Raw genomic sequence first — 16383 nt, forward strand, 5'->3', positions numbered from 1 at the left:
AGTCAGCCAGCCGCCGGTCAGCCCACAGTGGCCGTGTGCGCGGCGCTCAACCTCAGGCCCCTTGTTCCCACACAACCGCCCCACGGGCTCCGTGTCTCCGCAGGAGAGGATAGTCCAGTCACACAGCTGAGGGAGGGCCGAGTCAGCACAGGGGACAGGCCTGGCCGCCCAGGAAAGCTGGTCACAGTGCGTCCTGCATGCGGAGCCTAGGCCTGGCTCCCGAGGGCCACGTGTCCCAGCGAGCCCATGGAGTCTCCTTCCAGGGACACAGTGTCCACTCCAGGGTTGAACACGCGGCCTGAGCCCCCTTTGGAAAGTCACTTTGCTTTCCCACACCTGGTACCCGGGGGTGCAGTGAGGGTGGCCTGACGCCCTGCACGGCCGTCAGGGCGCAGCGAGGGGGACAGCAGAGGTCACGGTGGGAGTCCCCAGGAGTGAGGGCCGGCCCTGGAAACCAGGCGATGGCAGCCACATGGGAGCTGAGAGTCTGGGTTCCCAGGGCGACCAGCGCCGTGTCCAGTGCGGACGAAACCCTCGGTGGTTGTCGGCAGTCGGGACCGAACAAGACCATGAGTCGAGGTTTCCGGCCTGCGGCCAGCGGGCACATGCAGCCCAGGATGGCTATGAATGTGGCCCAACACAAAATCGTAGATTCACTTAAAACATGAGATTGTTTTGTTTTCGTTAGTGTTTGTGGCCCAGAGATGCCAAAAGCCTGCTCCACTCCAGATGCTGAAAAGTGTTGCGGGAACAGGGCCTTGTTCCCTGAATTCCATCCAGTCGGGGGAGCAGCCGCACTGGCCACCGAGGTCCTTCCTGCTCTAGTTATCTTTGGTCCGTCTGTCCGTCCCCGAGTGTCTCCCTGCACACTGAGCCCACATCTTCCCGTCCCTGTCCTTCTGACCTAGCAGACCAGAGGCCTGGCTGCGGACCCCGTTTTCCTGAGGAGAGGGCTCCCCTGCAGCGTGCCTGGGAGAGATAAAAGCCACCCCAGGACCCAGCTGCGCCTTGTGCGCCGAGGGCTGGGCTGAAAGAGACCACCTGCCACCCTGCCGCACGCTGGCCTCCCCGGGCTGCCCGGACAGTGAGCTGGACGTGGGTGGTGCTTCGGGGCACCATGGCAAGCGTTTGGGGCACCCCTCCTCCTGGCTCTGAGGGCTCAGGGCCTTCAGTGGGGACCCTCTCGTCCTAAAGTGATGTCACCTGCTGTCTGGGTCTCTGTGTCCCGTGTCTTACACCCTGTGGAGGAAGGGGTGATGCTGCCTGGTGACAGCGTCCTGTGTCTCATTTTGTCTGCATCTCTGTGACCACGTGGGCAGGCGGCCCTCACGTCTGACGTGGAGACAGAGAACACGGGCCCGCGGGGTCTGACCTGGGCCGGCCTGTTTCTGGACAACGGTGTCCAGGGCCCTGGGTGGCTCCCCGATGTCCGTCACTTGTGTCAGGATGCTGCTTTTGTTTTTTACTTCCCCCTCTCATTTTTAAAAAAACGTATCATTCTTTGCTTTATTTGCAAGCCAGGGGAGTGGAGAGACGGAGCCACCCTGGGTGCTGGCTCGGAGGCCCGTCAGGTTTGAAGTGTGGTGAGGCCTCGGTGTGTGCGCGGCCGGCTGCGTGAGACAGGCCCCCCGGTCTCATGCGGGACTTTTCTGGGAAGCAGAGAACATTCTGATCCTTTTTGTACGGCATCCAAATGCAAAATCAGACTATTTTTCTAACTTCTTAAAAACAGAAGCAGTCTCCTAACTCTGCAGAGCGCCTGGGGACAAACACGTCCGGCAGCTCCTCTGTGCACTGTACCCCGGCGGCCCCGAAGGCTCCTCGCACACTGCCCTTGCGGTGGGGCAGCCGGGGGGCCGTCCCAGTGTGGACGGGGTCCCAGGTGTCTAGGGTGGTGGCCCGGAGGGTCTGTGTGCGGGTTGCTGCTTGAGAACTGTGAGGACGTGATGGGGGAGAGGCTGGGGTGGCCCTGGGGGAGGTCGTGGGCCCCGGAGCTGGGGATAGGACTGTGGAATGGGGGAGCGGCGGGGTCTGGGAAGTACCGTGGGTTTGGGCTCAGTGTGGAGGCGGAGGAAATAAGGGGATGCGGGGTGACTTGGTCTCGGGTTTTCGAGAGTGATGGTGGTGCAGTTGTCATTGAGAAAACACTTCGGACAAAAAATTTCAGGATGACTCTCTGCAGAGATGGTCCTGTGGACAAGCGGGGGACTCGGAGGATGCAGGGAGTGTTAGGGTGGGAGAGGGGGCTCTGAGGGTGGCCCGCCTTCGTGCTGGCTGACAGCACCCTGCTCCCCCGGCCTCCAGGCCCAGGACTCACGTGGTCCCCATCAGAAACAGCCTCCCGGGCTGTGGCTCCTCTCAGGCTGGGTCAGCTGCTGTGGGGACGGACACGGGACAGGTGAGTCCGAGCGGCCCCCGTGGTCCTTACTGTCCTGTCGAAGACACTGGCTCATGACTTGCATCCAGACCTTTACTTTTGGAAACGTAAGTTTGACTGTGAGATTCCTGTGATATTCCTGCGCCCTGTTCTGAGGGCTCTTAGGGCCTGGCACGCCCGGTTTGACGGTGGCTCTGTGTCCCTGCGGGAGAGTGGCTTCTCATGCAGCCTGTCCCCGCTCTGCTGCCCGGAGGAGGTAGAGTACCCCATGGGGCCTCCGTCGGCCCCTGAGGACACAGGCCATTTTGTTGTCTCCAGGACCAGAGGGGACGCGCAGAAGCTCTGCTTTGGCCCTCAGTGCCTGTGGCACTATGGTGACAAGCCCGGATTACGGAGTGCACCTAGAAAGCGTCGTCTTTTCTAAAATCCCCCCGGCCCCTCCCAGGCAGAGCTGCAGCCGCCGGTGCCAGCTGGGTCTGTTACTGACCGTGGACCTGAGAGTAATTACGTTCCCCTGAAACCGCGATTTCTAGGTCTCCCCTTCCAACCTGCCGTTTCTAGAAAATCAGATTCTAAACGGCTCCTTTTGATTTTCCTTCTTTTGCTTTTGATCATCCGAATGTTGCCCAGTTGCAGAGGAAACCACAGAAAGTCCCATGACTGATGGAGACGGCATGTGTGAAAGTTAAGTAGTCGGTTCTGAGGAAAAATAAAAAACCCGTATGTTGAAACCTGGGATGGACAAAAATGCGGGTGTCACCACCGTCTGGGAACTTGCTGGAAATGCACATTCCTGGCTGCCCCCGCCTGTGGGGCCCGGCGGCTTGGGTCGGACCGCGGCTCTGACACGCGTGACCCCGGCGGCCTGGCCTGGGCCCCCGACTTCTCTCTGATGTAATCACTGGGTCTACAAAGTGAGGACAGTGCTCCAGCCTCAGAGTTTCCATGCGATCCAGCTCCTACGTGAAAAGCATGTAGTTAGAATACCCCCTAAATGCTAGCAACGATCAGTCCCTTTGCCTTCTGTGAGTGGGATCCTATTAAACCTCAAAGTTCCTCCCGGGGCTGCCTGCATGTGGCAGCTGAACTTCCAGGGCCCGCCAGCTGACCACAGGCGCCCACGTGCAGCGGACGTCGGAGGAAGTGGCGTGCAGGGCATGCGCCCGAGGGCCCTGCAGGCACTCAGCACCAGCGGCACGAAGGCCCGGGGCTCTCCCGGACTCCGCGCCCACAGGTGCCCACGAGGGCGAGCCTGGGCGTCCGGGGGAGAGCGGTGGTCACAGCTGACACGGTGATGCTGCAGTGAACACAGGGCGCGTGCATTCTCAGGAACTAGTGTCTTCAAGATTTTTGATAAGTAGCCAGACGACCAGGGGCTGCTGGGCCGTAAGGCCGTTCTAGTCTCAGTGAGGGCGGAGCTCCATCCTGTTTCCCACGGTGGCTGCTCGGACGCGCATCCCCGCCGGCAGTGCGTGTGCGCCCCTTCCCCTCCGCCTCTGCACCTCTTCCTTCCCGTCTCATCGATGACAGCCACGCTCACACCTGCGACGTGGCACCTCATCGTGGGCTTTTGGTCGGAGCATCTCTGCACTCACCTGCTGGCCATTTGTGTGACTTCTGGGGAACAGGGTCTGCGGGGCCCTCTGCCCTCTTCCACTGGACGCCTGTTGTTGCTGTTGAGCTGTGCGAGTTCTGACTGTATTTTGCGAGTCAGCCCATTGTTGGAGGAGTTGTGTTCTGGTGTCTTCTCACTGGTGCCTTTTTGCTTTGCTGACGGTTTCCTTTCTCAGCAATGCTTTTTCTTGTTAACAGTGTCCTAACGTATTTTCATCAATTTAATCCCAAGAATTCCGTGTTTTTGTTATTGCAATTACATTTAGCCATTTTACCTTCCGATCGTTTTTGCTACTATGCAGACGTACAAGCAATTTTTGCGTATTAACGTTATGTCTTGAGACTTTGCCATAGTCACTTATTAATTCCCGCAGCTTCTTTGTAGATGCTTTAGTATTTTTTAGAAAAATACACAATCCTATCACATGTGATTAAGGACAGTTTTACATTTTTTCTTTCAAATCTTTGTCTTTTTTAACCTTTTTTTTGCATTTCTAGGCCCTGTGATATCCTGAGAAGTAGAGTGGGGGAGGTTATTTTCAATCACAGAGTGAAAGCAGGCATTATTTCATTATTAAGTGTGATGCTAGCCATGGGCTTTTGTTTTAATTTGCTCTTTAAAGTACAGGGGTTACCTCCCCTTCCCAGTTTCCTGAGAGTTTTGCCATTTAACTAACGAAGCGGTTCACCTTCATAAAAGTGGACACCTGAGTGTTCTCTTCCTAACGACGACATGCTTACTGGGGCTGAAATGTGTGCTTCGAGGGCACAGTGTCGTCCCAACGTCTGATCGAGTCACCGAGTGTGATTTCCAGTATCTCGAACAGTCCTGCAAGTTCGTGAGACACGTCTCTCCTTCCCAGTCCACTCGCGTCCTGTGCTGTGGGCTCCTCTGGACCATCCTCTGAGGCCTGCGGGCTGGCGTGACGCTGTCTGGCAGGCCCCCCGTTTACGTGGCCCCTGGCGCTGTGGGCCAGGTCAGGCCGGACTTGCAGGACCATTTCCTCGTACCTGCGCCGTCTTCTCCGCCTCACACTGCACAGCCTGCCGTGCTTTTAGGAGGATCGCCAGAGGATTGAATAAGCAGCCGTTGACTTCCGGCAGTACCTGTGCTTACGGCCTCTTCGCAACTCCACGCAGAGATGGAGGGGAAAGGGGACAGAGGCAGAGAGAACGCAGTCCTGTCCATAGGAATCAGACGCAAGGGCGGGGCCTGGCCTGCGCTGGCAGGACCCGCGGGGACGTACGGCACCGTCGATGCCGTGATGATTTCTGGCTGCACCTACAAAGCATTTCTGTGCAATTCTGGAAAAGTGGGGTGCTCCTGGGGAAACAGAATGTTCCTGGAGCAGATTATCCTGTGGATAAAGGGACTCTGTGTTCCTTATCCAGTAACAGCCGTCACCACCCAGCCCACAAGCAGCCGGTGGCGAGGTGACGTGCCCCCCGCAACACAGACAACAGCAAACCCGTCGCAGGAGTTTGGGGCCCGGAGAGGAGCCCTTGCGAAGTGAACAGTCACTGGGAGTGGAGCACAGAAAACCCGCATCGATACGTGGCCGGGACCCACGACTCGCTGCGGGCGTCGGATCCCGGGTCTGTGGCAGTGGACGTGGGATGGAAGATGAACAGTTCCGAGTGTCTTAGTTTGTTGTAGAAGCTGCTCCGGGTCTCGTGCCTGTTGGAAAGGGAACAGTGAAGCCCTGAGTGTTTCTGTGAAGCTGTTAAGAGGGTGAGCCGGCCAGAGAAGCGTGCGCGTGGGACAGGCGTCTGGACACACGGCAACTCGAAAGCGCTTTCCTTTTCCCTTCTCCCGCATGCACGCCATTTGTCCCTGCTTCCTGGAGCAACGCTCAGGCCCCACCGCGCTGAGGTCAGGCAGCCTCTGTCCAATGAGATCACCTGTAGGCGGCTCTTTCCCCTTGAAGCTCGCAAATGTCTGACAGCCATCTGTTACCATCTAGATTCACTTCCGCCAGCAGATTATCTGAACAGACTGTCAGGCAACATTTAAGTCACTGAAATCTGCTGGTTTGGGAAATACACGAGTATTTGTAATGGATATTTTCTAAATTTATGGAGGTAACTTTCTAAAAATACAGAATTGTTCTGTGGTTGTCCAATGAGATAATACAAGCCAACTGGACTGCGATCAGGATTCTGGTCACATCTCTTAGCGAAGAAGCGCTGAGGCCGGCCATCGCCAGGGTGCTCAGCACTTCCCGGGCGTCTGCCGCAGCGGGGGTGCCGCCGGAGCCCGGAGCTCGTGCGAGCTCGCCCAGCGGACAGACGAGGCCGAGCCCGAGTGCTGGGACTGGAGAGCAGAGGGGCCGCAGCGAGTTGTGTCGAAGGGGCGGCGCACCTGTGTCTGGGCCCCGCGTGCCGGCGGGGGTCAGTGACACGTGCCAGGGCAGAAACATCCAGGCCACCCTTTTGCGATGGGTTCCCACCTAACTTTTAGAAAAGTAATTATGTTAAAACTTGGTTTTTAACCCCCTGTGTCACCGTGCAGGATCCAGCACGTCGCCGCCATTTCCACCTCCCCTCACTGAACAAAGAGGTGCCCTTGCTTCTGCAGCACGCTTGCGTCCCACGGCACCGGTTAGCATCTCATCAGCCAGGACGTCTACACGGACAGACAGACACGGGGTTTCTGCTGACTCGGAAGAACCGCTTTGTGCTTTCACACCGTCCTCAGCAAATTTTAGGAGATGGCTGAGGCTTCCAATATGACATCCAGTCCTCGAAAGGGATGTTTCCAGAACTTTCCAGGATGGCTTCGACGGATACAGCATGTCCCTGGACAGAGCGTGAGCGTGTCTGCGCCCAGTCACCCCGCGAGTCCTGCTCACTAGTCAGGTTTCTGGCAAGGGGCCCAGAGCGCCTAGAAGTTGGTGGTGTGTCCTCCAGGCAGCCAGCGGGAGCGCCACCCTCGCCGCAGCCACGCACAGCACATAGCAGCCTCCTGCAGAGCCCCGCCGTCCCCGCATCCCCCAGCTCCGTCACCAGCTATAACGGAGCTCACTGGCAGCTCAGGAAGAAACACGACCGTCATCCCGTGTAGCTCCTGCCAGTTTCCAGTGACAGCCGAGGCCTCATCCTGAGGGTGACCGCCTGACACAGGGATGGGTTTTGTTTGCGAATCTGTTTGCTGAGCACACCTGGGAGCGTGCTCCAGAGTCCGGAACTCACGGGGAACACTCAGTGGGAACACATGGGCACTCCCAGGAAGGCGGCGGCTGCTGACAGTGTGTGTGTGAGGAGAGCTGGGGGCAGGCTCCACGCGGGGTCCTCCTGCCGGCCCCCAGCCCAGGGCCGACGCAGGGAGGCCCTTCGTCCGACGTCTGCTGTCCAGGGCGCAGATCAGTGGGGTGTCACTGCCGATTGAAACCAAATGCTCAGTCCTCGTTGGCCTGTTTGAGTCAGAACTCTGTTGTTTAAAGGTCTTAACTTCCAGACCAAAACCAAAATCTGATGCTGGGTAAGGAAGGCCTGGGGGGTAGGCTGGAAGCACTACGAGGCCTCACAGGCAGTGGCTCCCCCGGGTCCTGGTGGGGCCCGTGGTCCAGTCACTCTCAGACATCAGCACCTCTGTGCCCCTGGGCAGAAGCAACCACCTGGCCAGGGCGGGCCCAGTGTTCCTCTGCAGACCGAGCTGGGGCAGGCGGCTCCGTGACGGGGCCCGGGGGCTTCCCGGAGGGATGGCGGCCTGCACTCGGCACCTGCTGCGAGCTTTGAATGACCCGGGGGACAGGCTCTGAGATTAGCCCCTGACGCATCAGCCTGGGCCCACACGGTTCAGCTTCAGCTTGCTCGCCCACCCCTCCGGGGGACCGAGGCCAGCCTGGGAGGCCGCAGTCAGGGGTGAAAGAACCCAAGAGGTCCCACTGATTCCTGTGTTCCCCCAGGACGTCCAGAGAAATGACATGCTGTGAGAGGGCACCAGCCGCAGTCGGCACAGTGCAGGGTTAGCGCCCGGCAAACTCCGTCACCTCAGTGCCAGGCGCTACTAGATCTCGCCTGGCTTGTCACGAAAGCAAGCCGATGTCACTGTCAGCCGAGAGCTGATTGTCACACTGCGTTGTGTGTACCGTGGTCACTGTTTCCGGCCAGGCCACCCTGGGCCACAAGCTGCTCGAGGCCTGTCTCAGTGTGACCAAAGCCACCAGGTGTGGAGGAGTCCCCCGCGGGGATCAGCATCACCTTAAGTGAGAGCTGGTGACGAAACCAAAAGACGCATAAAACGGTCATTGGTCCAGCCCAAGTGCAGTGAGAACGTCGGAAACTGCCGATGCACGGCCTGTACTGCGAGCTCAGCTGACCGCCTGGCGCAGACAGCTGTCATTGTCCCGTGAAGTCCCGTCCCCTCTGCTCCCTGTCCCCGGGCTCCACCCAGAGTCTGCTCGGTGACCTCACGGTGCACTCCTGGAGCTTCACTGGGGCCGAGACGCCAGGGGCAGCCCCCCGTGTGGGCACCTTCCACACCTGGGACGAGGCGGCGGCTTCATGGGGTGCTTAGGGCGGGGGGTCGGGGTGGGGTTTCAGGTCCGAGGGCCTTGGTCGTCACAGGGCTTGTGGGGGCCATGGGCAGCTCCCACAGGTATCAAGTGCACAGCGGCGTGGCCATCGAGGTGCCTGGTTCGTGGCTGTTGGAGCTGTTGACAGTGGCGGGGGTGGGGGTGGGGGCCATGGATAAAAGGCAGACGCAGGCAGAAGAACACGGCCTTCTCTACTGACGTGAACCGAAGCTGCAGCCAGCGCTGTCTTCGTGTGCTTTCGTTGCTCAGGCTCTGAGTGTGGAGTTTCTTTTTCACGTGTGTGTTTTCAGGAGGTCACGATCAGTCATGGCCTCGGTGTGTCGTGGAGGGGCCTGCCGTGTGTGTGCACATGCATGCGTGTCCCCAGGGGATGACAGAGAAGAGGCAGCGGGCGCCTGGTGCTCCTGACCCTCCTCGCTGCCCTCTCGTCCCGCCAGCCTCGCCCCGCCCTGTCCCACTCCCCCGTGACGTTCCCGGGTCTCACCCTCAGGCTCCATGTGACCGGGCCACGTGCTCACGCCTGTCTCTTCCTCCCTAGTGTCCTCGTGTGACCAGGAGCAGCAGTCGGCCCTGGAGGAGGCCAGGCAGCCCAAGAACGACAACGTGGTGATTCCCGAGTGCGCTCATGGTGGCCTCTACAAGCCGGTGCAGTGCCACCCCTCCACGGGCTACTGCTGGTGCGTGCTGGTGGACACCGGCCGCCCCATCCCCGGCACCTCCACCAGGTAAAGGCCTGCTTGGGGGGCCGGCGAGGCAGGGGACAGGAGGCAGGAGGGCAGAGCCCGAAATTCCCACCGCCCCCTGACCTCGCCCCCACTTCTCTGTGCTGGGTGTCCGCGGACACCTGGCTTTGGCCATGGAGACGAGAGGAGCCTGTCGCTCTGAAGGTTGCCAGGCACTGACCGTGTGAGCGACGGCACTTCTGGCCCTTGTGGGCCGGTGTGCTGCCTTGTGCAGGGTGGGCGTGTGGAGCAGGCTCTGCTGTCCAGGCTGCGGGGGCACGGAGAGTGCGTCGCGTGTCGGCGGCGGCTCCCCTTGGCCCCGTGCTGGCAAAACCGCCGGCATTTCACAAGTGGAGGGAACCGACTGCCCCTCACGGCTTTCTGTGACATGAAAACGCGTGCACCCCGAAGTTCCCACGTGGACGGGAAAGCGCTGGAGGCAGAGGCGGCCACATTCTCCCAGGCTCCCGGGCACAGGCGCCCTCTCGGGGCTGTGGGGCGTCGGCAAAGCCTTTCCTCCCGGCCCCGATGGGCATGGGCTTTGTTCCCCGAAATGCTGTCAACGTGAGTTAGTGTATTTGTAGCTTTTTGTTACATGGATTGACCTCTGATTTTTCATAAATTTGCATACAAATAGTTTACAAATACATGACAATGTCTCACATGTTATGTGCTTAAGCCCTGGTTTCACCCGGGTGCCCAGGCCTGGGCAGTTCGGCACATCCTGAAGGGTCCCCGCCATTGCTCAGGTGTGGCCATTGGGTGTGTAGAGGGACACACAGCGATGCTGCGTTCCGGAGCCAGGACTGTGGTGACCAGCTGACAGACGCTTCCTCAAGGTACTGGCGACCACGCCTGGCCGCCATTCCTCTCTCCATAAAACCTGTTTCCCTGGGTGCTCGGCTTTGGAAATCGGAGGAGCAGGGTCCTGTTCAAGCTGGGCCTTGTGGCCAGCACGTCACCCATCGCAGCCACAGAGACGGATGAGGAGCCCTCTGCGCTGCACTCACCGTGCGCCCTGCCCAGCAGCCGCCCTGCATGGAGCTCAGGCCAGGCCTGGTCCCTGCGGGGGCCCCCCTGGGGAGCCCCCAGCGAGCCTGCTGTGCGCGCTGGACCAGACAGGATCTTTTCAACGATTTTGGATGCGACTTTTTTTTTATTCCTGTGTGCACATGCACAGGGAGCTCTGTCCTCTAAGGAGCCCTTCCTGGGACCGGTGTTTCTGCACACTTCGGAGCGCTGAGGTGTTTGTGCCCGGCCCCGGCTGTACCTCTGGCAGGGGGAGGTGCCGCTGGCAGGCGGCTCCCTAGCACCAGCCAACAAAAATCCTCAGGCTGTCAAAACCAGAACTCCTCAAACTGGCTCCGAAATGATGAGGTCAGCACTTACGAGGTTACCCCCAGAACCCGTCTCATATTCTGATCGGACAGGGAGCATAATCACCCCCTTCCCTCCCTCCGTCCTGACTCCCGGCCCAGACTGATCGCGGCTCCCGCCAGGGAGAGCAGCGCCAGGCTCTCGGGGCCCTGCTTTGCCTGCAGGACCGAGTACGGCCCTCTTGTCTGAATTCAAGAAACAGCGTGAAATTAGGAGGAGACCCCTTAGACTCCTGCTGGACTTTTACCTCATTCATTCATTCATTCATTCATTCATTCAGTTATTCGTTCATTATCGTGGAGGCTGATGGCCAGCAACAGCCAGTTCTAGGGACTGAGGAAATAGCCTTGAGCGGGCAGATGCGTCCTCCCTTCCTAGGGGCTGCACCTTCGGCTGGGGGACGTCAGGGAGTGAGCCGGGGTCCTGGCAGGGCTGTTTCCACAGCAGCAGAGCGCACACACCCCGCCAGCCTCGACATGTGCCCACCAACACGGCTCAGAGGACCAGGAGGTTCAGACTGGTTTAGCCACTCAAGTTCAAGGATATGCTTTTGTGTTGTGTTCTCTGCTCGGCCACCTTCAAATTCCCGGCCCGCTCAGTGGCCCCTGCGTCATCTGCAGCCATGGCGACATAAGCCTCTTTCTGACAGGAAGGAGTGCTTACCCCACTGGCCCTCGGCCCTCAGTGGACGCCCTCATCTAATTGGTCAGAATGCCGCCCCCTGACCGGGAGCCAATAGGTGGACGTCTGCGGGAGTCCATCCAGATGGAGTGAGTGAGGGCCGTCCACATGGAGCCAGCACCTCGGCCAGCTGTGATCAGAGGCATCTGTGTTGATAAGGACTTACTAACAGACATAAATAACGAGGGAGCAGATGACCTCACGTCAGAGGGGCAGGGGAGTAGGAGGCTCCTTTTCGGGGGATAACATGATTTGGTGAGATGTCACTGAGGAAGTCCCCCAAACCTGCACTCTGACATCCTCATGCCCTTGGACAGACTCCCCTCATGGTCACAAGATGGCTGCAGAGAACCAGGCATCTCTTCCAGACACCACAGTGCTCAGAGGACACGTGGCCCATCTCTCCCTTGCTTAGGAGCCAAAAACCTTTCCAAAAGGTCCCTTTAGAAGATTGAATTAATGGATTATTGGCCACAATTGGATTATACAAAGTGGCTAAATCCGTCACTGGAAAGAAAAATGGAATTGGTTTAAACTGGTCTCTAGGGATGTGAGGATGTTGGGAACTCAGATGTCAGCCTTCCTGCTGTCTGATCCACCGGACCGGCCCCCTCACCCCCTGGCTCCCCTGCTGTTTTGGGGTCAAGCTGACACTGTGGCTGCGGCAGCACCGGGCACCAGTGGGCACCCACACTGTGCGTGGTGCTGTGGGAGCTGGGAGCTGGAGGGCAGCTCCCTCCTGGCCGTGATGGTGGTGGCTGCGCTGGGCCCGGCTATCAGGTTGTACATGGGCCAGGCTGCCTTAGCGCCCAGTGCAGGGGGACCTCTCTTTCCTTCTCCCGGCGACTGCGGAAGGGCCCGTCCATCTGCCATAGACCGCACACTGTTCCCCCGCACCAGGCCGCCCTGCTCCCTGGCCGCCAGGCTCTCTGTCCCTGCAGGGCACGTGGCCCAGGGACAGGACACCGCCTTCCTCTGGCAGTGAGCCTGCCGTCCAGTGGGCACCCAGACAGCCAGCGCTCGCTCTTCTCTCTCACAGAGAACGCGGTGGGTGTCGATGCTGAGTCTGAACTTTCATTTGGGGTCAAAGGCTCTCACTCCACGTCCTGAGGTGGCGTGTCTGCCCGGGACGGGCAAGTCGCCGAATTCTTCTGAAGGAGGCGAACACTGTCACTTAAATAGATGTTTTTATATCAGCCTCAGGGCTAGGATTCCAGCCCAAATTTGGAGTGAACCAGGGTGGCCATGCCGTGTGCTCTTGGTGCAGATGGTGAAGAGACACCCACTACATCCAGGGTCACAAAGGTCATGTCTGGGCCTAGGAGGCGCCCTGCCCCGTGGCCATGCAAGAGATGGCAGAAAACACCCTTTCAAGCCTTGACCCTGTTGACCTCTCTCTTCTTCCCTCCATTGCCCCCTGTAGGTACGAACAGCCGAAATGTGATCACACGGCCAGGGCCCACCCAGCCAAGGCGCGGGATCTCTACAGGGGCCGCCAGCTGCAGGGTGAGTGGGCTGGCTGGTGGGGGAGGGGTTGGAAGCATGGACCACTGAGCGCTGCCTGCGGATGAGGGATGAGGGATGCGGAAGAACCGCTGTGGCTCTGTCCATAGAACCTGAGCTCCACCTGTCGAGCGAGTGAAACAGCAAAGGTCTGTTGGAAGGTAAACGGGGGCAGTGGGTTTAATCTCAGAACCATTAAAAACACACAGGAGGATGTTTCACGGGCGGCCTCTTTCGTCAAAAAGCCCACACGTGTTTGTGGTGCACCGAGAGGGTTACTGTGGCATCTGAGCCTTTCCCCAGCACCCCTGCCCCCTCCCAGGACCACGTTATGTGAGGGCAGCATCTGAGCCCAGGCAGGCGGGGGCCAGCGGGGGCCAGCAGCTAGGCTGCCTCTGACATCGGGAAGTCGAGGCAGGGTTCTGACATCATGGGGCGGATTTGATGACACCTGAGAGCTGCTTCGAAGCGTGTTGCTATTTGTTTCATTCTGGCTTTCCTGGGTTCCCAGTGGGCCCTGCACGGCGGAGGCCAGCATGCTGGGTGCTAGCTGGGGTCCGGGATCTCGAGGCTGGGTGGTCGTCATTCATCCGGTGGCAACCGCTGGTCGTCAACACTGAGAAACACGGAGTCACGGCTTTGGGGACTTGCCCAGATGGCAGATGTGCCATTTAGGGAGGGTCCCTCTGAGCCCTGCAGGTCTCGGGGGTGGGGAGAGCACTGTGAAGAGGCCCGTGCCCCAGCCCGCTGACGCAGGGGAGGCCTGTCGGCTCTCACAGCAGCCATGCCACTGCCCCCGGTGCCTCAGACACAGAGCAGAGGCCGCAGGCACTCGGGCACCTGGGGGAAGGGAGGTCAGCGCGCTCTGCGGCTGTGTGTGTTCGGAGTGGCTGCTCACCGCCACTTCATCATTTTGAGGTTTTGGAGATAATTACCCTTATTAGGGAAAAAACAAGTAGGTCTTAAAATAACTCCGGGGTAGAGGCTGTTCTTGGTCCCAAGGAGAAGTCCATTCCCAAAATAACCCTGCAGCTCGCTGGGCTGGCGGATGCTCCCAGTCCCTCTGAGCCCTGTGCTGTTGCGGCTGCTCTTGTCAGTCACGGTCCCCAGCTCCCGCCTCGGGGGGCCCTTCGCTTTCCACGGCAGGCTCGTGACGCCCTCGCACGCAGTCCCTTGTTCGGGAGTTTGTTGGCGGCACATGTTTATTGGCGTCCTACTCAGGGCAGTTAGCAGGGAAATGACCGTCCAGTCCTCAGGCCAACGGTTTACCCTGTGGATGAGGCCCAAGACCCGGCCTAATGGGCCGCTTACCGACACTTGGCTCGTTATTCCGGCTCCCGAGGTTCTTACGCTCTGTAAGCTCCCTCTCAGGGCTGTCGTATCATCTTGAGAGAAGTCTACCCCCGGTGTGGTCAAGTTCAAAGGCAGACCTTAAACCCCACCTGCCTCCCTCTGCACTCCTGTCCTGCTTTGTTTTGTCCTGTGCCTGAATCCTCCCACCTCCCCGTCCCCATCCCCGCTCCCGCTCCCTCTGCTCCCATGTTCTCCATCTCTGCTGAATGACTCCCAGGTGAGTGAGGCCTCCGTCCTGGGCCTGCTCAGCACCACCCACCCCCACCCCATGCTCGCTTCCACCTTCCCGGCCTCTCCGGTCACCTGTGCATCCTCAGGACTGGGCTTCCTGGGGCTGTGCTCCTGGGTCCCGACAGTGGACGCCGCCCTCATGTGGTGTCCCCTGGGCCCCACGGGGTCCCTGGTGAGGTGGCCAAGCCTTCAGCACAGCAGGGAGCCCTCAGAGAAATTTATAAAGTAAGGATGCTAGGTGGATTTTTCCTTCTGATGATCCTGGATTGACCGATATTGTTGGACAGACCGAAACCCGGTGGTTTGGCTGGTTTTAGGGCACATAGCTTGAGCTGCAAGGAAGCGGAACTTCTTACATGGGGGTGGGGTGGTGACCTGATCAATAGAGAGACAGATGGACAGAGTTCATTGTTCCTACTAGACCCCAGGGTGCTTCCTGCCCAGTGAGACAGGACGACATCGAGCCTCTTCCTCTACTCCTTGGGGACCCCGTGTGGCTTCTCGATGAGGGCCGGGGCACCGCCCCTGTACAAAGGGACGCTGTCCCACCCAGTGTGCAACGGGCCAGGCTCCCCTGCTCTGCTGTGTCCCCGTTGGCTCCGAGGTCCGTGTGGGCCGGGCTCCAGCACGTGCGCCCAGCTCTCCCTCCCCGCCGGGCCGCTTCGCCCTGGCTTGTCTCTGCGTTCACTTTATTCTCCTTTATTTTAAACTTGGCTTCACTACCATATGGTGCGTGAGTCCTGGCGCGTGCCCGCCGCCCTCCTGGAGCTGAGCGAGGGACCCTGCGCACAGCCAAGGCATGGCGTTGCCGGGCCCCTCTGCCTCCTGGTCCCGCCAAAGGCCACCGCCTGGACCCTCAGCTGTCCCTCTCCCTCCTGGTCCTGCCAAAGGCCACCGCCTGGACCCTCGGGCGTCACTGCATCTCAAAGGTGCAAAGAGGCCGCGATGACAACGGAGTCACAAGAGAGAGTTTTCACCCAGAGGTCGCTGGTTGCATTTAATCTGTGGGTAGAATTTTGAGAAGAAAAATGTGGTTTTAGTAGCAAAACCGCTGCAGAGTAGTACAGAGCCCAGGATGCTGACCGTGCACCGTAGGATCAAGCCCAGGTGAGGTGGGGAACGACATGTTTCCTGCCGGGCACCTGGCAGCTGTGTCCTGCCTGGGCCCCGTGGCCTCCAGCTCACCTCCCCTGTGGCACGGGTCCCACGCTGCTCTGTGCGGGGGGACATGCTTGTGATGAGCCAGCCACCTGAGGCTGGACTTGCCTTCTGTCGCCCCTGCTTCTACCCAGCAGCCTGGGCAGGGCCGGTCCCCGACCCCTCTCAGCCTCTCGGGAGCCCCCACACCTGCTCTCGCTCGCTCGTGGCTGCATTTTGGGAGACAGGCTTTGCTGGACACTGAGCAGGACCCTGAGACCTGCCCAGCAGGAAAGGGATCCTCGGCCCGGCCACCTGTCCCCAGGTCCAGGGGAGGGTGTCTGGGGTCTCTCTCCCCTGCACTGGCCGCGGGGGTGCCCACGGGGCCACAGACTTCAGTCTCAGGGGAAACAGAACTGCCCCAAGTGACGTCATTAGGACCCTTCGGACTCGGGGTTCACCGCTGAGAACCTGCCTCATGCCCTTCGAGGCTCCGCCGGCTTGTGTTGCTAGGACCACGGCTTGTGAGGAGTGAGCATCGCCGAGTTTGCAGACGGTCGCTGTGTTGCTCCGGGTGGTTCTGTGGCAGGGTGCCAGTGCGCTGGGTTTACTCCTCTTAGCTCCGCACTTGCTGTTGTTGCTAGCCGCTTGGAGGAAGGACGGGCCCGAGAGGGAGCCCTGGGGTGCAGCTTCTGGGGATGGCGGGCGTTGGGAACAGCCTGGTCCCAGTGTCCGAGGAGGGAAGCTGGGTTGGTGAGGGAGACGGTGCATTTCATCAGGGGGCAGCTGAGCATGAGGGCGGAGTGGGCCGGCCTCGCTTGGTCTGCTGCTCCGGGATGACCTGGGTGAC

The 16383-nt window shown here is 59.7% G+C and overlaps 1 protein-coding gene across 2 annotated transcripts in view; it reads left to right on the top strand.

The window, feature by feature from the left end:
* Positions 1–16383, top strand: part of SMOC2 (SPARC related modular calcium binding 2) — an 87460-nt gene that overhangs the window by 59212 nt on the left and 11865 nt on the right. For both annotated transcript variants that reach the window (XM_053914331.1, XM_053914332.2), the window contains exons 8-9: positions 9068–9254; positions 12733–12815. In XM_053914331.1, the coding sequence (XP_053770306.1) occupies positions 9068–9254; positions 12733–12815 (270 nt within the window). The remainder of the gene's footprint in view (positions 1–9067; positions 9255–12732; positions 12816–16383) is intronic.

This window comes from Desmodus rotundus, chromosome 11, assembly GCF_022682495.2.
Source record: "Desmodus rotundus isolate HL8 chromosome 11, HLdesRot8A.1, whole genome shotgun sequence".
NCBI lineage: Eukaryota > Metazoa > Chordata > Mammalia > Chiroptera > Phyllostomidae > Desmodus > Desmodus rotundus.